The sequence below is a fragment of the Scyliorhinus torazame genome, chromosome 1 (assembly GCF_047496885.1).
Source record: "Scyliorhinus torazame isolate Kashiwa2021f chromosome 1, sScyTor2.1, whole genome shotgun sequence".
Lineage (NCBI taxonomy): Eukaryota > Metazoa > Chordata > Chondrichthyes > Carcharhiniformes > Scyliorhinidae > Scyliorhinus > Scyliorhinus torazame.
In genome coordinates, this window is record NC_092707.1 from 37,719,530 (window position 1) to 37,740,459 (window position 20,930).

The 20,930-nt window shown below is 46.0% G+C and overlaps 1 protein-coding gene across 2 annotated transcripts in view; it reads left to right on the forward strand.

Moving 5' to 3' along the window:
* The window catches only part of p2rx2 (purinergic receptor P2X, ligand-gated ion channel, 2), a 167,924-nt gene that overhangs the window by 141,423 nt on the left and 5,571 nt on the right, over positions 1-20,930 (forward strand). For both annotated transcript variants that reach the window (XM_072487117.1, XM_072487197.1), the window contains exons 10-11: positions 11,157-11,222; positions 15,258-15,335. In XM_072487117.1, the coding sequence (XP_072343218.1) occupies positions 11,157-11,222; positions 15,258-15,335 (144 nt within the window). The remainder of the gene's footprint in view (positions 1-11,156; positions 11,223-15,257; positions 15,336-20,930) is intronic.

A 20,930-nucleotide genomic window follows, 5' to 3' on the forward strand; every position in this document is an offset into this window, starting at 1 on the left:
GTGTCCGCCAGCCTCCGTGTTGGTGATCGCTCTGACCTCGGCCACACCAGTCATCTCCAGGGCACGCTCCTAGAAGGTGGTGAGGATTCTTGTATACGGCATGTCACCGCCAGCCTTTCCTCAGGAAACACCGAGAGGGCATCATTAGCCACATGCGTGGTTCACAGTGGTGGGAGGGGGGGTGCGAATTAGGGCTTGGGGGCGGGGTGATGGAGGGGTTGGGGGGTGAAGAGGGATGGGGTAGACGCTCCCGTGGGGGGGGGGGGGGGGGTCTCAGGGGGGTGGGGTAGGGGGCTATGGTGCCTACTCACTAGTGCTGCCCATTTAAGTCATTGACCTTCTTCCTGCACTGGATGCCAGTCCTCCTGGTCACACTCCCAGCACTCTCAGCCGCCGCCACCTCATCCCAGGCAGCACTGGCTGCCCTATGGCTAATCCTCCTGGACCCGCGGAGGAACAGGACATCCCTTCTGACCTTAACTGCGTATTAGGAGTCTCCCCAGGTCAGTGTCTTGAATCTTGGGGCTGGTCTCCTTTGCACCATTGTTGCGAGCTGGCTGGAGTTGGCTGTGCAAGTGCAGCTTAAGTGCTGTTCGACTTTGTAGGCGGGGGGCGAGCACTGCCCCGGTGAATAAGCTGGCGAGCCTTCGTTTGTGCGAGAAGCCCATGAGGCCTCATCAAGTGGACTGATTAACATTGAATAGCGTTGCCGGCCTCGCTGGGCCGAGCACTGGGAAGCTCACGGCATGCCCGCTCGCTACCACACTTCAAAAACTTTCTGGAGAATCGTGCCCAGAGTGCGAGGTCTTAGCCTCATTACACTGGTCAATAGTGCTCTTGATTCTTTGTTTAAATAAATTTAGAGTACCCAATTATTATTTTTTTCCAATTAAGGGGCAATTTAGCATGGCCAATCCACCTAACCTGCACATCTTTTTGGGTTGTGGGGGTGAAACCCAAGCAGGCACGGGGAGAATGTGCAAACTCCACACTGATAGTGACCCAGGGCTGGGATTCGAACCTGGGACCTCAGCGCTGCAGTCCCAGTGCTAACTGTGCTGCCCTGTGCTCTTGATTCTTAAATACTTTATTTTAACAAAGCAATTAGCAGCTCTATTTATCAAAAAGTGTAAATTCAATCAAATGTTGCCAGCAAAACCCCAAAACACCACTGAAGGTGGATGGAGGTCATGTTTTCATCACCTTTGTCAGCCTGTTTATAAACAATATATTTGTAAAACGAATGGACGGATTTCGATTAAAGATGGTACATAGGTAGAATATGGCTGCAAGGAAGAGTTGATTTGTTTTTGGAAGAGATGAGGACGGAGCCAGATCTGGAGACTGGAGCTTTTTAAAGGATCTGTTCACATTGGAAGATAAAATGACTTAATTTGTAAAGAATATTGTGGTTGCTCTATTAAGACTATTATTGATTGTTTTAGAATATTGTGGATTGTTTCAGCTGCGGTGGTACAATTCGTCACAGCTGTCAACAATATGTGAGCAGTTTTTAGAGCAGGTTGTTGGATGTGGATTGGTCTGATTCCTCCTCAGGGTGATGGAAGCTCTCAATAAAAAAATATGAGTTTTTCAACTTTGCAGGAAGAGATGCGCAATTGTAATAACGTTGGTGGATCAACACGCTCTGAGTGACCGCTTCACTTGTTCTCCGAGGGTGAACCATCGTGTGGTGTTAACCAGCCATCGATGCCAGTGTCAGAGTTTGCAGCTGCTAAATTAATACAGATTGCAACAAGTTACATTGAAAGTGGAGAAAATAAACAATGTCTGCCTCCCCTGAGGGCGAAAAGCAAACGAGTTTCTCCAGTCAGTTTCACTGAGCTTTAAAGCAAAGTTTCTGGAAACTTGGTCTATTCAACTCCCGATATTGATGTTGCTCAGTAGTTTCAATAGACTCCTGATGCCAGAATACTGCACAGTGGTTTCCATACTGTTCACCACCATAAATGCAGAGAGGACAAGCAGCATGTCAAGTGAGAATAACCAGAGGAAGCACACGCGAGAGGGATTTCAGAGTGAAAGAACTAGCCAAAGGAGTCGATGATACAAGCGAGAGAGAGGGAATGTGAAATGAAATGAAAATCGCTTATTGTCACAAGCAGGCTTCAAATGAAGTTACTGTGAAAAGCCCCTAGTCGCCACATTCCGGCGCCTGTTCAGGGAGGCTGTTACGGGAATTGAACCGTGCTGCTGGCCTGCCTTGGTCTGCTTTCAAAGCCAGCGATTTAGCCCTGTGCTAAACAGCCCCTGAGTGTCTGCCATTAGAAATTTTCTCCTGTGTACCCTTCCCGGAGATGTCTTGTAGCCAATGACAGTTTGGGAACTTCTGCAGTTAACAATTTCTTAGTAAAAAAAATATTATATTAAAACATCTTGGAGTTCTCATGCTCAAAAGGACCAACTTAATTTTAAAAGTTTCATTGAACGCCTGCCTGCGAAGGGATGCAGAGACTTGGAATGATGATTAATTTGTTTTGGAGTGTAGCCAGTTTTGTGGGCGGGGTCAGTTTCAGGCACATAATTTCTGAAACAAATACAAGAGATTGTGGAAATTTGATTTGCAATGGATATAATCTAAGTTTGAAATTCGACAATCTTTTGCACTGATTTGAGTGATTTTAAGCAAAATATTACAGAAATAACAGGCCAATTGAACTTCCATCTCATGGTGTCCATTTCTCCTTTAAAAATCCTATGGCGCTGCCCTGAAATTTATACATTACGTCAACTACTTGTCTGGCACGGGGGCACAGTGATAGCACTGCTGCCTCACAGCGCCAGAAACCCAGGTTCAATTCCTGTCTTGGGTGACTGTGTGGAGTTTGCACTTTCTCCCCACATCTGCATGTGTTGTCTCCGGGTGCTCCGGTTTCCTCCCACAGTCCAAAGATGTGCAGGTCAGATGGATTAGCCATGCTAAATTGCCCCTTAGTGTCCAAAAGTTAGGTGGGGTTCAGGGATAGTGCAGGTGAGTGGGTCTAGGTAGGGTGCTCCTTCGGAGGGTCGGTACAGACTTGATGGGCCGAATGGCCTCCTTCTGTAGGGATTCTATGATTCACAGGGCAAGACTGAATGAAATTGTCACAAGGAATTTCCTTATTCCACTCCTTGGATCCTAACTCTGAATCATCTGGCAGGCCCAAGGGAAAAGACAAGGGATAAAGATTAAGTAGTAACTGGTATGCCAAGTACCTGTCAGATCATTTTTCTTGTTGTGCAATGAGTGATGTTGAATTCCTGATGTAGTTGCAGTGAAATCAAAATCAACTACACACAGTTAGCTTGGATGAGGTCTTCACATCCTGATTTCCTGATCGGTAAATTGTATTGCCCTAGGATTTGCAGAGGGAATCTGAATATTGAGGGTGCAAGCAGGTATGGCTGTGGGGCCTCCTGTGGGGTTGTATCCTTCTCATATATACATTCATCTCAAAAAAGTGAAATGTTTGTAGTTCAGGAGAGGGGCCAAGGGGACCGGCTGAGGGAGCTGCCGTTCCGGTTAGTTGGGGACAGTTTCAGGTACCTGGGAATACAAGTGGCGCGGGATTGGGGTCGACTGCACAAGCTGAACCTGTCCCGGCTGGCAGATCAAATGCGAGGGTGGTTCCGGAGGTGGGATGCACTCCTGCTGTCGTTAGCTGGGAGAGTACAAACAGTCAAAATGACGGTCCTCCCGAGGTTCTTATTTGTGTTCCAGTGTCTCCCCATTTTCATTCCACGTTCCTTTTTTAAGAGGGTAAGCAAGATCATTTTGGGCTTTGTATGGGCAGGCAAGTCAACGCGAGTGAAGGGGGTGTTGCTCCAGCGGAACAGAGGGGAAGGGGGGCTTGCACTGCCGAATTTCAGCAACTATTATTGGGCGGCTAACATAGCCATGATAAGGAAGTGGGTGGGGGGGTCGGCTTGGGAGCGGGTTGAGGCAGCATCATGTAGGGGTACCAGTCTGGGGGCGTTGGTGACGGCGCCTCTGCCATTCCCGCCGGCGCACTTGTCCACCAGTCCTGTAGTGGTGGCGGCCCTTCGGATCTGGGGACAGTGGAGGAGGCACGTGGGAGCAACGGGAGCATCGGTCTGGTCCCCGATATGTGACAACCATCGGTTTGTCCCGGGGAGGTTGGACGACGGGTTTCGGGTATGGCGGAGGGCGGGGATTGAGCCGATGGGAGATTTGTTTTTGGAAGAGAGCTTCCCTAGCTTGAGGGCACTGGAGGCCAAGTTTGGGTTGACGAGGGGGAATGAATTCCGGTATATTCAGGTGCGGGACGTTTTGCGTAGGCAGGTGCCATCTTTTCCACTCTTGCCACTAAGGGGGATCCAAGATAGGGTAGTGTCTAGAGGATGGGTGGGGGAGGGAAGCCTCTCGGATATTTACAAGGAGCTCATAGGGGCAGAGGAGACGCAGACCGAGGACCTGAGGCATAAATGGGAGGAGGAGTTGGAAGGGGAGATTGAGGAAGGCCTGTGGGCGGACGTGCTGAGTAGGGTCAATGGGACTGCAACATGTGCCAGGCGTGGCCTGATTCAATTTAAGGTCGTCCACCGGGCCCACATGACAGTGTCCCGGATTAGCAGATTCTTCGGAGTAGAGGACAGGTGTGTAAAGTATCTGAGAGGACCGGCAGACCATATCCACATGTTTTGGGCTTGTCCAAAACTTAGGAGTTCGAGGACGTCATGTCTAGAGTACTGAACACGAGCGTGGCAATGAGTCCAGAGGTGGCGATATTTGGGGTTTCAGAAGCTCCGGAAGTCCAGGGGGAGATAGAGGCCGACGTCTTGGCCTTTGCTTCCCTGGTAGCCCGGAGACGGATACTTCTAGCTTGGAGGGACTCAAAGCCCCCGAAGTCGGAAGCCTGGCTGTCAGACTTGGCGAGTTTCCTGGGCTTAGAGAAAATCAAGTTCGCCTTGAGAGGGTCATTGTTAGGGTTCGCCCGGAGGTGGCAACCATTCATTGACTTCTTCGCGGAGAATTAATTGTCAGCGGGGAGGGGGTGTTAGGGGTATGTAGTATAGGGGGTCAATTAGGCAGATCTGGTTGGGGCGGGCTACGACAATTGCACTATGTACTTTGTTTACTATACAGTCCTTTTGTTTTCACGTTCTGTAATTCTACTGTTTACAATGCCCCAAAATACCTCATTAAAATTGTTCATAAAAAAATATATATACATTCATCTCCTCCAAGGAGAAACAGGATATATAATGGACCTGAGAAGGAGAGCCTTCAGTCTGCAGCATAAATGAGTCTGGTACCTATACTTGGTACAATGACATGAGCACACACCAAACTGTATTAATAGATGGCAGGGGTAGTGTTATAGAATGCATCATGTGCTGCCTCAAAGCCTGCAATTTAAAAGTATAATTAAGAATGAAATCATTGAAATTAAATTGTTTAACTCTCTAACTTTTTATAATTGAAAACGCAAAGCTTCATAGGAACGCAGAGAAAGATTCACACCAAAGAAAGCTATAACTTTATGATGGTTAAATATAGATATTAAACTTTAGGCGCAGTATGGTGGCACAGTGGTTAGCACCAGGGATATAGGTTCGATTCCGGCCTTGGGTGACTGTGTGAAATTTGCACTTTCTCCCCATGCCTGCGTGCGTTTCTTCCGGATGCTACAGTTTTCTCCCACAGTTCAAAGATGTGCAGGTTAGGTGGAGTTGCCATGATTAATTGTACTCAAAAATGTCAGGTAGGGTAACAGGGATAGGGCGTGGCCATGATTAGGATACTCTTCCAGAGGATCAGTGTAGGCTTGATGGGCTGAATGGCCTCCTTCTGCACTCTGGGGATTCAATGATTCACCACATGGTGCAGTATTAAACTTTACAGACCAAAGTCACCTGGTGGGGATTGAGTAACTAATTTTTAGCTTGAGGCACAAAAGACATTCCATTGGCTGGATTATCTCTGATTGGAAAACTTGAAAAACAGTACTCTAGTCCAGAATCACGTTTTACCATTAACTCTTAAAGCAATTAAAGCTAATCCAGATGCATCAAGCATTATCCTATGAATTGAAACCGGCATGAAAAGCAAGATGACCTACCTACTGCGAATGTCATCAAAATATCATCTTAACTCTGCTGAATAAAGGCTATTTCCAATCAGTTGCACAAAAAATTAGCCTTGCTCTTCCAGACACAGTTTAAAAACCCTTATCCTGCAATTTATACATTACGGCAACAACTTGCATTTCTTTTGTGCCTTCAATTTAGTAAAACATCCCACAGTGGTTCACAGGAGTATTATCAAATAAGGTTTGACACCCAGCCATATAGGGACTTATTGGAACCGATGACTGAAAACATGGTCAAAGAGGTAAGTTTTAAGCAGCATTGTAAATGAGGGGGAAATGGTAGATAAACAGAGAGGTTTAGGAAGAGAATTCCAGAGTTTTGGGTCTAGGCAGCAGAAGACATGAAGCCAGAGGTAGAGTGACATAAATTCTGCAAAAAAAAATCAGAGTTGGAGGAGCTCAGGTTTCTGGATGTCAGACAAGCTTGGAATAAATCAGAGACAAGGGAATCAAGATATGGACCATACCGGGGGACTGATCAGAGTGAGAAAAGAATTAGTTTAATGAGCACAGAGGCATTAAATGTTGAGTTGAGTGTGTGATTGTACACAAGTAAACTTTTACTGAAAAATGAGTAATTCCATACAACAGAACAGCTAAAACTACTCCTTGACAGAATAAAGAATGATTCCATAAAGATTCACACGAGGTAATACTTAGTTCACTGAATAAACTAGAAGTCCGATCATTATACAGCGGACAAACTTTAACCTAGTGATTAAACAACTCTATGCAGTTATAGCAAACATCCCTCAATCTGCTGAATAAATAGGAACTGTGTATAGTTTCTTTAGTGTCCACAGAGAAGTCCAAGATGGGAGGTGTAAATAAACTTATTACTAAAGTAAACTATATACAGAGTGCACTTCAGGTCCCAGCCGGGACGACTCATGCTCGACACTCATCTAGGCCAGCTTTTATGCTAGAATCCATTTACTCCGCTGATGGGACTCTGCCCCTCAACGGGGGAGCTTATATTCTACAAGGCGCACGGGGAGGCTAATTGGTCCATCCCTGTAGGTATCGCACAGGCTATAACAGTTTCAAAGAAAGTAACCAACATGTGGAGATGCCGACGTTGGACTGGGGTGAGCACAGTAAGAAGTCTTACAACACCAGGTTAAAGTCCAACAGGTTTGTTTCAAACACTAGCTTTCGGAGCACTGCTCCTTCCTCGGGTGAAAGTAACCTTTAACCTTAATTATTGGGATAAGGACATCACCAGCAAAGCCAACATTTATCATCCATCCTTAGAAGTCCTTGAAAAGGTGGTGGTGAACTTTTAAGCCACTGCAGTCAATTGTGGCATAGGTAATCCCACATTGCTGTTACACAGGGAGTTCTAGGATTTTAACCCATTTACATATGTCCAAGTTAAGATGGTGTGTGACTGGGGAGGAGAAACTGAAGTTGTTTCTCATGCATCTATGTATCTCGTCTTCCAAATGGAATTTTGCAGTATACCATCGGAAAACGTGACTGCTGAATTAACTGGAAGGATGCTCAATTACATTGTCAATAAGCTACCCTGAAATATGTACAGAAACTCGGGTTAATTACATACAATGATGATCACTAAAATGCTGGTATATCAAATGAATAATAATCTGAAGGAATTGCCCAATTATTTACCAGCATTCTGTGTATCGCACACAGCTATGCTCCTTAGAGTATCTTACATACTCATCAATAACAAAGGAATGTATCTAGGCTTGCCATATTATCAACAATAGAAGATAGAATATCAACATCTCTATGTTTTTCCTTTTCTTCATGGACTGTCATTTTTTTTAAATTTAGAGTACCCAATTATTTTCTTTTCCAATTAAGGGGCAATTTAGCGTGGCCAATCCACGTAACCTACACATCTTTGGGTTGTGGGGGTGAAACCCACACAGAAATGGGGAGAATGTGCAAACTCCACACGGACAGTGATCCAGGGCTGGGATTCAAACCCGGGTCCTCAGCACCACAATCCCAATGCTATCCACTGTGCCACATGCTTGCCAATTCATGGACAGTCATGATCACACCACAAACTTTCTGTGGTCAAGATAATGAGCAGTTCCTGGACCCTCAACTAATATGTTTGTATAAGGTATATGACAGCAACTTGGCAAAAGTTCTGTTTTCTATTCCACATCCTCTTCTGGAGGTAAGGCACAAAGCAAAGCTAAAATATCTCAGAGCATTAGCTTCATTGAGAATTTGGAGGCAGGTTCGCCAACACTTCGGGTTGGGGGCAGGATCAAGGGAAATGCCGATTCAGGGGAACCACAGATCTGAGCCAGGGAAGTGGGGCGGAAATTTTCAGAAATGGGAGAAGAAGGAGATTAAGACACTAAAAGATTTGTTTCTTGGGGATCGATTTGCAGGATTGAAGGAGCTGGAAGCAAAGTATGGGCTGTAACAGGGGAAAATGTTTAGATACATGCAGGTTCGATATTTTGCCAGGAAGGAGATACAGAGGCCTCCACATTGCTGGAGGAGGTGCTGATGACAGGGGGACTGGAGAAGGAGGTAGTGTCGGTGGTTTACGGGGCTATTTTCAAAGAGGAGAAGGCACCACTGGAAGGGATCAAAGCAAAGTGGGAGGAAGAGTTGGGAGAGGATACGGAGGAGGAGTTCTGGTATGAGGTGCTCCGGAGGGTGAACGCCTCCCCTCGTGCGTGAGGTTGGGGCTGGTACAGCTGAAGGTGGTATAGAGAGTACACCTCACACAGGCGAGGATGAGCCGGCTCTTTGAGGGGTAGAAGATGTGTGTTAATGTTGCGGGGTGGGGCCCCGCAAACCACGTTCATATGTTTTGGTCCTGTCCAAAGCTGGAGGATTACTGGAAGGAGGTTTTTCGGGTAATCTCTAAAGTGGTGCACGTGAAACTGGGCCCGGGCCCTCGGGAGCCATATTCGGGGTGTCGGACCAGCCGCGGTTGGAAACGGGTGTGGAGGCAGATGTTGTAGCCTTTGCCTCATTGATCGCCCGAAGGCGGATCCTGTTGGGATGGAGAGCAAACTCTCCACCCTGTGCCCTGGCATGGCAGGGGGACCTGTTGGAATTCTTGACTCTTGAGAAGGTTAAGTTTGAACTGAGGGGAAGGATGGAGGGGTTCTACAATTCATGGGCGTTATTCATTATGCACTTTCAAGAATTGGATAACATCGAACATTAGTTGGGGGGGGATGGGGGGTGGGGGACTGTTGGGGGTGGGGGGTGTGGGGGGGAGACTGTATGTGTTAATGGTGACTATGGGCGATTCCGGATTCCTTTTTGTTATTTGTTTATGTTAACATGCGGGCAGTTGTTTGGGGGTTGGTGGGAGGATGGGATTGTTGTTGTTGATATGGGGATTGACATTATATTCATTTTAGCTTATTGTTTATTGTTGGTGGGTGCAAGTCTGGGAGAAAATGTGAAAAATGAGAAGAAAATTATTTTGAAAAAAAAATCTCAGAGCATTTTATCATACACCTACAAATCAATGGACTAGAGAAACTCTGCCCTTTGCTACACCTTACTCTGATACTTCAACAAACTATCAGAGTGCACCACCCCAAACCACAGAACTGTTCCAATTAAGTCAGTGGGCACAATCGAATGGCCTTGTCGCGCCCAAATCGGTGATGCAATCACGATCTGGATCTCACCATCGCTCAGCAAGGTCCAGATATGTCTGCACCCGATTTTCCTGAGGCCCGGGAACTATCGGCAGCACCTGGGACCTCACCATGGCCCCCAGATGGTTGGATTCTAGGCAGGGTGGTACCCTGGTACTCCAGTTGGAACCCAGACCCTTGGCACTGCCAGCTGGGCATCCTGGTACTGCCAGGTGGCATTGCCTGGCTGACAGGGCACTATCAGGGTGCCACACTGGGTGTCCCAAGGTGCCTGGCTGCAAACTTGTCAGTGCCAGGGATTCGGCCCGGGAGTGCCCTGCCTTAAGAGGTGAGGTGAGGGGGGACCCGGGGACCTCCTAAGAGGTAGGTTGGGGCAATAGGGGATTCCGGAGGCTGCTGTGGGGTGTCTGAGGGGGTAAAACGATTGGGGTGGCATTTAAAAAGCTGAGCTTGTCAGTGCAGGAAATTAAGTAATTCGGTGGGGCGTTCCTCGCCAAGATCTGAGAAAATGACAGAGTTCCATTTGATAGTGCCTGCAGTGCCGAGAATGACTCCACAATACGCTGTGACAGCTGGTAGACTTGGGGAATATTGGACTCTTAGTATTTGGTAATTTAAGGGTTAAAAGCCTGGGGTTAGAGTGTATTTGACTGCAGTGGTCATGCTTCTGTTAAAATAATTCTGCAAAATAATTTTGCAGGGCCTGGGTGCTGAAATTGACAAAGGAATGTGTTTTCAGTCTGGACTAATGGACTGTGGTTTGACTGGGGAAATCCCTGGGGAGTTAATGTGCTTTGCAAGCTGCAGAGATAATTTGTTTTTCAGCTTAGGGAAATGAGGTCATTGCTGGGTGGAGTCAAGGAAGGCAGAGAGACATTTTGAAAAGCTTTAGAGAGGCAGTTTTGTGGAGAAACCTTGGAAAGAGGAGTTGAATTCTGATCTGCCTGACGCTGAGTCCACAATTCTCCCACAGTAAGATAGATTGAGAGCTGTATGGGTTTTTTTCTTGTTCTTTAATTGGAAATTGAGTAGTAATGTTTAAGGGTAATTGTACGCTGTTCTTTTTGGGTGTGAAGTTAAAAAGTTAATATTGTATTCATAATGAAGTTTTTGTTTTTAAAAAATACCAAAGTCCTATTTCTTCATGCAATCACTCCTTGAGCGAATCATTCCTTCTGCACAGCCTTACAAATAAACTCAAATTTTGGGGTTTTGGTCCAGTATCCTAGCCACTGTTGTGGTCTGGTCTGGGATTGTAATAACGTGCCCAAAGCAGTACTCATTATTTGCACGTTAAATCGCACCCAGTGTTTCTACTATAGTATGTTTTATATTGTGTCCATTCTAATAGTGTCAAATGCAAAAGAAAATCAGTTGCGTAATTAAAATAATTAAGAAATTAAAATTCTTCAATTTTCATTTCTTCCAGGCAGGAAAGTTTAACATTGTCCCAACAATTATCAATATTGCTGCAGCTCTCACATCAATTGGAATTGTAAGTACTTTTTTGTTTTCTTTACATTTAATATATACCATACTAGTGGATGCTCTGTGGCATTGTTCATGGTAAATCACATGATGTACAAGTAATTGTGCACCGTGTGAGCTGATACTTGCCAATGTATTACTTTGCTGTTGGGGTGAACCTGTGTTTAAGTAGGTCTGGAAAGCCTTATTGTTAAAAGTAAACACACCCTTCGGCCAATTAGAGTTCAATTGCCACAAGGGATATTTGCAGATTGGCAGGTGCCTGTAATTTCATGTCCATAAGTCCATTAGCACAGGGCTAAATCGCTGGCTTTGAAAGCAGACCAAGGCAGGCCAGCAGCACGGTTCAATTCCCGTAACAGCCTCCCCGAACAGGTGCCGGAATGTGGCGACTAGGGGCTTTTCACAGTAACTTCATTTGAAGCCTACTTGTGACAATAAGCGATTTTCATTTCATTTCATAATCATCTGAAATACTGAGGGAGAAATTTGTTGTTCCCAAGTAAGAATCGTTATTTGAGATGGAAGTTACTTTTGGATTATTGTAGTTCAATAACTCTGAATAGGCGTCAGTGTGATGCAGATTTAACTTTCTCATAAGGTTGACCATAATTGCCTCAAGATGTCATTAATGCTAAGGAATAATTTCTCGAATTCTTTGCCCGAAGACAGGTGCATGGCAATTATTTGCCAAAACATGGCAAAATACCATGTTATTTTACTGTGGGTAGGACAAGACGTCAGGGCTTTATCCTACCTCAGCAAAGCAGGGATTGAACCCATGCTGTTTTGTTAATCCACACACTAGTTGGCTGACCAATTTAGCCCACATTCACCTACCATGCTGAAAATAAAAGCCATATTACAAGATTCCAAGACCGCGGGGAGGCGATGGCATAGTAGTATTGTCACTGGACTGGTAATCCAGAGACCAGGATAATGATCTGGGGACCTGGGTTCGAATCCCACCACTGCAGGTGATGGAATTTAAACTCAATAAAATATATGGAATTAAAAGTCTAATGATGACCATGTAACCATTTTTGATGTCTACATGTGACTCCAGACCCACAGTAATGTAATCTGAAATGGCCCAGCAAACCACTCAGTTGTAGCAACCGCTATGAAAACTCAAAAAAGGAACAAAACCGGACGGACCACCCGGCATCGACCCAGGCACCGGAAATGACAACGGCAATCCAGCCCTGCTGACCCTGAAAAGTCCTCCTTACTAACATCTGGGGGCTTGTGCCAAAGTTGGGAGAGTTGTCTCACAGACTAGTTAAGCAATAGCCTGACATAGTCATACTCACAGAATCATACCTTACAGACAATGTCCCAGACATCACCATTCCTGGATATGTCGTGTCTCACCAGCAGGACAGACCCAGCAGAGGTGGTGGCACAGTGGTATACATTCGGGAGAGAGTTGCCCTGGGAGTCCTCAACATGACTCATGACCTCTCATGTCTTCACATCCCAGCTGATCAGCTGATGAATCAGTACTCCTCCAGTTTGAACACCACTTGGAGAAAGCACTGAGTGTAGCAAGGGCATAGAATATGCTCTAGGTGGGGGACTTCAACATCCATCACCAAGAGTGGTTCGGTAGTACCACCATAGACCGAGCTGGCCGGGTCCTTAAGTCCCTGCCAGACTGGGACTGCAGCAGGTGGTGAGGGAACCAACAAGAGGGAAAAACATGCTTGACCACATCCTCACCAATCTGCCTGCTGCAGATGCATTGGTAGAACAGTCCTTGTGGAGACAAAGTCCCATCTTCACATTGAGGATACCCTGCATTGTGTTGTGTGGCACTACCACCGTGCTAAATGGGATAGATTTTGAACAGCTCTGGTAACTCAAGACTGGGCATCCATAAGGCCCTGTGGGCCATTCAGCAGCAGCAGAATTGAATTCAACCACAATCTGCAACCTCTTGGCCTGGCATATCCCCCACCCTACCATTACCACCAAGCCAGAGGATCAGCCCTGGTTCAATGAACAGTGCAGGATAGCATGCCAGGAGGAACACCAGGCACACTGAAAAATGAGGTGTCAACCTGGTGAAGCTACAACACAGGACTACTTGTGTGCCAAACAGCATAAGCAGCAAGTAATGGGCAGAGCTAAGCGATTCCACAACAAACGCATCAGATCTAAGCTCTGTAGTCCCACCACATCCAGCCGTGAATGGTGGTGGACAATTAAACAACTCACTGGAGGAGGAGGCTCCACAAATATCCCCACCCTCACTGATGGAGGAGCCCAGCACATATTTGCAAAAGACAAGGCTGAGGCATTCGCAACAATCTTCAGCCAGACGTGCCGAGTGGATGATCCATCTCGGTCTCCTCTGGAGTTCCCCAGCATTACAGATGTCAGTCTTCAGCCAAAATGATTCACTCCACATATTAATAATGGCTGAAGGCACTGGATACTGCAAAAGGCTATGGCCCCTGACAATATCCCGGAAATAGTACTGAAGACCTGTGCTCCAGAACTTGCCGCACCCCTAGCCAAGCTGTTCCAGTACAGCTACAACATTGGCACCTACCCAGCAATGTGGAAAATTGCCCAGGTATGTCCTGTACACAAGAAACAGAACAAATCCAACCCAGCCAATTACCACCCTATCAGTCTACTCTCCATCATTAGCAAAGTGATGGAAGGAGTCACCAACAGTGCTATCAAGCAGCACTTACTTAGCAATAAACTGCTCATGGGCACTCAGTTTGGGTTCTACCAGGGTCACTCAGCTCCTGGCCTCTTTACAGCCTTGGTTCAAACATGGACAAAAGAGCTGAATGCCAGAGGTGAGGCGAGAGTCAATTCCCTTGACGTCAAGGCAGCATTTGACCGAGTATGAAATCAAGGAGCCCTAGCTAAACTGGAGTCAATGGGAATCGAGGGAACACCCTCTGCTGGTTGGAGTCATACTTGGCATAAAGGAAAATGGTTGTGGTGGTTGGAGGTCAATCATCTCAACTCCAGGACATCACTGCAGGAGTTCCTCATGGTAGTGTCCTAAGCCCAACCATCTTCAGCTGCTTCATCAATGACCTGCCTTTCATCATAAGATCAGAAGTGGGGATGTTTGTAGATGGCTGCACAATTTTCAGCACTATTTGTGGCTCCTCAGATAATGAAGCAGTCCATGTCCAAATGCCGCAAGACCTGGACAATATCCAGGCTTGGGCTGACAAGTGGCAAGTTACATTCGCGCCACACATAAATGCCAGGCAATGACCATCTTCTACAAGAGAGAATCTAACCACCGCCCCTTGACATTCCATGACTTTACCATCGCTGAATCCCCCACAATCAACATGCTGGTTGGTTACCATTGGTCAGAAACTGAACTGGACTAGCCACATTAATACTGTGGCTACCAGGGCAGGTCAAAGGCTAAGAATCCTACAGCGAGTAACTCACCTCCTGACCCTCAAAGCCTGTCCACCATCCACAAGGCACAAGTCAGGAGTGTAATGGAATACTCTCCATTTGCCTGGATGAGTGCAGCTCCAACAACACTCAAGAAGCTCAACATCATCCAGGACAGTGGCCGCCTTGTGTACCATCTACAAGATGCACTGCAGTAACTCACCAAGGTTCCTTGGACAGCACCTTCCAAACCCAAGATCTCTACCATCTAGAAGCACAAGAGCAGCAGATACCTGGGAACCCCACCACCTGGAGGTTCTGCTCCATGTCACTCACCACCCTGACTTGGAAATATATCGCCGTTCCTTCACTGTCACTGGGACAACATCCTGGAACTCCCTCTCTAACAGTACAGTGGGTGTACCTACACCCCAAGGACTGCAGCGGTTCAAGAAGACAACTCACCACCACCTTCTGAAGGGCAACTAGAGATGGGCAATAAATGCTGGCCTGACCAGCGATGCCCATATCCTGCAAATGAATAAAAATAATTTTTTTAAATTGCCAGTTATTGTCCTCTGTAAACGACCACAGCATGTTAAAATCAGGGTGTGCATGAAATGTTTTTGTGTAATTAATTTGTTCTTTCTGATCTTAGGGTTCATTCCTGTGTGACTGGATTTTGCTGACCTTCATGAACAAGAATGAAGTCTATAGCGGAAAGAAGTTTGAAGAGGTGAAAATTCGACTAATCAGACTCAGGGACATTTTCTGGTGAAATTCACTGAGATTGTTTGTAGCTTTCTCATCCCAGGACTTAGCAGCGGACCTCTCCATAGCTGCTGTGATCAGGAGGTGGGCTTCTGGATGGAACGCATTTTGTCCCATAACGGAGTGCAGCTTAGAACTGGCAATATTTTGGTGGCCTCAATGGTATAGCGCTTTGATTTACCAATGAGTTGTCACACAGAGATAGAACCTTTTCAGCTGAAAATTTAAATCTCCATCAATTGGGTGAACATAAAAGATCCCATGACATAGTTGAAAAAAAACAGAAAACCTTTCTGTTGTGTTGGTCAATATTCTTCCCACAACCAACAGGTAGACTGTCCAGTTATTCATTGATTTGTTGATAAATGGAGCTTGCTGTGCATAAATTGGCTGCTGCATATACTTAACAATAATAACTGTACGTCAAGATTAATTAATTGGCTGTAAAGTATTTTGGGATGTCCTGAAGACATGATATATCACATTATGTCTTCAAGAGTTTTTATGTTTACCTGAACTAGCAGATGTGGTTTCAGTTTCACTTTGTAATTGGAAGAAGGCATCTCCAACCATGCAGCATTCCTGCAGTACAGTGCTTATGCCAATCTAGACTACGTGGAGGTAGAATTGAGCTATTTTCTCCCAATCCACGACACAATAAGGTATACCAAGTGACGATAAATACCCAGGTGGCAGAGAAAGAGATCTTGGCCAGGCTTCAGAGGAAAGTGCAAAGAACGCCAGATGATTTGCTCTGGGAGAAAAGGAATATCAGAAAGTGATCTCCAGGTTACTCATAATGTACAGCTGTTTACATTGCAAGACTGGTAGTGGTCTTTGTTAATGAAGGTGCATGGCATTGGGACGTATCAGCGGAAATAAAACAAATGGCCAGATATTATAATGGTGAAAAGATGAAAAAGCAGCAAATTATAAAAGGTCATTGAATTATTCCTGCTTTGAAAATCCCTACCGTAGATTGTACACAACCCCATTCAATCACCTAGAGAAAGTTCTGCAAAACATCTCCATCTCTCATAAGTAATCAAATAAACCTTGGTACCAAAAATAAAAAGCAGATAATGCTGAATAAATCTCTATACCACATATAGAGATCATGGTGTTGCCACCTAGGATGGTTGTTTTCCATAGGTCCCAGCAGCACTCAAACTATTGTGTTCTACAGTGTATTTATTTGATTATTTCTGTGTATCTCATCTCCTAATCATCAATTCCATTGTTAACTAGCCATTTACCCAAGTTTAAAAAAAATATATATTTTATTCAATTTTTCGGCCAAACAAAACAATACAAAGGTTTTCCCTTTTTCCAACAATAAAACAATATAAATAACAGTGACCATTTTAACAAGTAAATAAATAATATATAAACTAAATGGCAACTGCCATAACAAAAATAATAACTCTCCAGATAATAAAATCAAACAATCCAATATACATAACCAAGTACAAATATCTATACCAAAACCACCCCTGAGGACCCACCCGAGCCCCCCCCCCCCCCCCCCCCCCCGGGTTGCTGCTGTTACCTTCCCATTTCCTTTATCGTTCTGCGAGGTAGTCAATGAACGGTTGCCACCACCTGGTGAACCCTTGAGCCGAACCCCTTAGCGCAAACTTTATCCGTTCTAGTTTTATAAACCTTGCCATGTCATTTATCCAGGTCTCCACGCCAGGGGGTTTGGCTTCCTTCCACATAAGCAATATCCTTCGCCGGGCTACTAGGGACACAAAGGCCAAAACATCAGACTCTCTCGCCTCCTGCACTCCCGGCTCTTCTGCAACCCCAAATATAGCCAACCCCCAGCCTGGCTCGACCCGGACCCCCACCACCTTCGAAAGCACCTTTGCCACCGAGAACCCCTGCAGTGCCGGGCATGACCAAAACATGTGGGTGTGGTTTGCTGGGCTTCTCGAACATCTCCCACACCTATCCTCTACCCCGAAAAATTTACTAAGCCTTGCTCCAGTCATATGCGCCCTGTGCAAGACCTTGAATTGTATCAGGCTTAGCCTGGCGCACGAGGACGACGAGTTTACCCTACGTAGGGCTCAGCCCACAGCCCCTCCTCAATCTCTTCCCCCAGCTCTTCTTCCCATTTTCCCTTCAGCACATCCACCATGTTCTCCCCCTCATCTCTCATTTCCTTGTATATATCTGACACCCTACCATCCCCCACCCATGTCCCTGAGATCACTCTATCTTGAATCTCCTGCGTCGGGAGCTGCGGGAATTCCCTCACCTGTTGCCTCGCAAAAGCCCTCAGTTGCATGTACCGAAATGCATTCCCTTGGGGCAACCCATATTTTTCCATCAGCGCTCCCAGACTCGCAAACGTCCCGTCTACGAACAGATCTCTCAGTTGCACAATCCCAGCTCTCTGCCATGCTCCAAATCCCCCATCTATTCTCCCCGGGACAAACCTATGATTATTTTTTATCGGGGACCGCACCGATAAGAAGGACCGCTCCCGTCCTTCCCCTATGCCGTCTCCACTGCCCCCAGATTTTCAGTGTTGCCACCACCACTGGACTTGTGGTGTATTTCCTCGGGGAGAACGGCAACGGCGCCGTCGCCAGTGCTTGTAGGCTGGTTCCTTTACAGGACGCCATCTCCAATCTCTTCCACGCCGCTCCCTCCCCTTCTCCCATCCACTTACACACCATTGAGATATTGGCGGCCCAGTAGTATTCACTTAGGCTCGGTAGTGCCAGTCCCCCCCTATCCCTGCTACCCTGCAAGAACCCCCTCCTCACTCTCGGGGTCTTCCCAGCCCACACAAAAACTCATGACACTTTTCTCGATTTTCTTGAAAAAAGCCTTCGTGACCATCACCGGGAGGCACTGAAACACAAAAAGGAATCTCGGGAGGACTACCATTTTGACCGCCTGCACCCTACCCGCCAGTGACAGGGGCGCCATGTCCCATCTCTTAAAATCCTCCTCCATCTGTTCCACCAATCGTGTTAAATTAAGCCTATGTAAGGTTCCCCAACTCCTGGCTATCTGAATCCCTAAGTACCGGAAATCTCTTGTTACCTTCCTCAGCGGTAAATCATCTATTCCCCTGCTTTGCTCCCCCGGATGCACCACAAACAACTCACTCTTCCCCATATTCAATTTGTACCCTGAAAATTCCGCAAACTCCCTGAGTGTCTGCATTATCTCAGGCATCCCCTCTACTGGGTCCGCAACATACAGCAATAAATCATCTGCATACAATGATACCCGGTGTTCTTCTCCTCCCCTGAGTACTCCCCTCCACTTCCTGGAGCCCCTCAGTGCTATGGCCAGGGGCTCAATCGCCAATGCAAACAGTAACGGAGACAGGGGACACCCCTGCCTCGTCCCTCTATAAAGACGGAAGTAGTCAGACCTCTGCCTGTTCGTGACCACACTTGCCACCGGGGCCCTATATAGCAGCTGTACCCATCCAATAAACCCCTCTCCAAAACCAAATCTCTTCAACACTTCCCATAGGTAGTCCCACTCCACTCTGTCGAATGCTTTCTCGGCGTCCATCGCCACCACTATCTCCGCCTCCCCCTCTGGTGGGGGCATCATCATCACCCCTAGCAGCCTCCGTATGTTCGTGTTCAGCTGTCTCCCCTTAACGAACCCAGTTTGATCCTCATGGACCACCCCCGGGACACAGTCCTCTATCCTCGTCGCCATCACCTTGGCCAGGAGCTTAGCATCTACGTTTAAAAGGGAAATGGGCCTATAGGACCCACACTGCAGCGGGTCTTTTTCCTTCTTCAAAAGGAGCGATATCGTCGCCTCCGACATAGTCGGGGGCAACTTCCCCCTTTCCCTGGCCTCATTAAAGGTTCTCGTCAAAAGCGGGGCCAGTAGGTCCATATATTTCCTATAAAATTCCACCGGGAATCCGTCCGGTCCCGGGGCCTCCCCCGCCTGCATGCTCCCAATCCCCTTTACCACCTCCTCCATCTCAATCTGTGCTTCCAGTCCCGCTCTCTCCTGCTCCTCCACCTTCGGGAATTCCAGCCGATCCAGGAAACACATCATTCCCTCCTTCCCTTCCGAGGGCTGAGCCTTATATAACCTCTCATAGAATGCCTTGAACACCCCGTTCACTCTCTCCGCTCCCCGTTCCATCTCTCCCTCCTCATCTCTCACCCCACCTATCTCCCTCGCTGCTCCCCTCTTCCTCAATTGGTGGGCCAGTAGCCGACTCGCCTTCTCTCCATACTCATACTGTACACCCTGTGCCCTCCTCCACTGTGCCTCTGCCTTACCCGTGGTCAGCAGGTCAAATTCCACATGTAACCTTTGTCTTTCCCTGTACAGTCCCTCCTCCGGTGCCTCTGCATATTGCCTGTCCACCCTCAGAAGTTCTTTCAACAATCGCTCCCTTTCTTTACCCTCTTGCTTCCCGCCATTTACCCAAGTTAACAAATGCAACCTTCTGAGGATGTGTTCCAGATATCTGAAGAAGTAAAAAATCTCATTCTCTTGATCATATGTTTGTTTTATACGTGTTTGCTAGCCTAGCCTACTTATATCCAGATTATTTGTGCTTTTTGTTACTTAAACACTTATTTTTCTCCCAACAAAAATCAGTATAGATCTATGAAACCCCACTCATAATTTGAAATCCTGGATGATCATTCTGCTTGAAGCCCAATAAATATATGAATGTCCTTTTTAAAGTATGGTGATCAGTTTACATGCAAAGTTACAAATATGTCACAACTTATTTTAAATTGTAGTGATATTTTTTTGATGCATTGAACTATCAGGTCATCAACAACTGCTTCATACCCCAGTGTTTACTTTCAAGGAATAGTCAGTAGCCAAATCTAGATCCCTTTCTTTACAAATTTGCCGTATAATTGTTTTAAAACAAATTACTTACAATTATCTACATCAAAATCTGTTATTTCTTCCACATCCACTTAATTGGTTCAGATACATTTAAATGCCATCCCTCATCTGACCCATTGTCATCAGCAATTTTAGTAATATTATGACAAGTATCTTCTGTGATGAATCAGAGATCTATCCCATTTTTAAAATAAATATATATATATATTTTCATATAATATTATTTTCTGGAATTTCAGAAACTGGCCAACGGGTGTTCACTTCAACTTGGTTATTATTGGCTGAAAACAAACTGGTTGGTCAATGTTTATAATACGCTTTGTTTCCCGGTAATGCAAATTCAGAGAAGGATTAATCATCCCTGTCTAGATAGATAAACAAATAAATGTCAACTGCCAGATCCATGTAGATGACAAACACCAATGTTGCTCACCTGTCTGGAAAATAAACAAAGTTAATAGTTTGTCACACAAAAAGATCCTGCAGGCAAGCCTTCTGCAATTGCTTTCCCTGAAAGGGATGAATGGCAGGAAAAAGGTTTGCAGGAAACCAGTCTCATAGGTTGTGTAGATGTCTGCCCATTTCTGTGAGGAAAAATGTCACCTATTTTGTTCCCTTCCCTTCTGCACGCTTTAGTTACCTTCTCAAATAATTTGGATTGAGTTGTTGCTTTTATCTTCATGCGGACTAC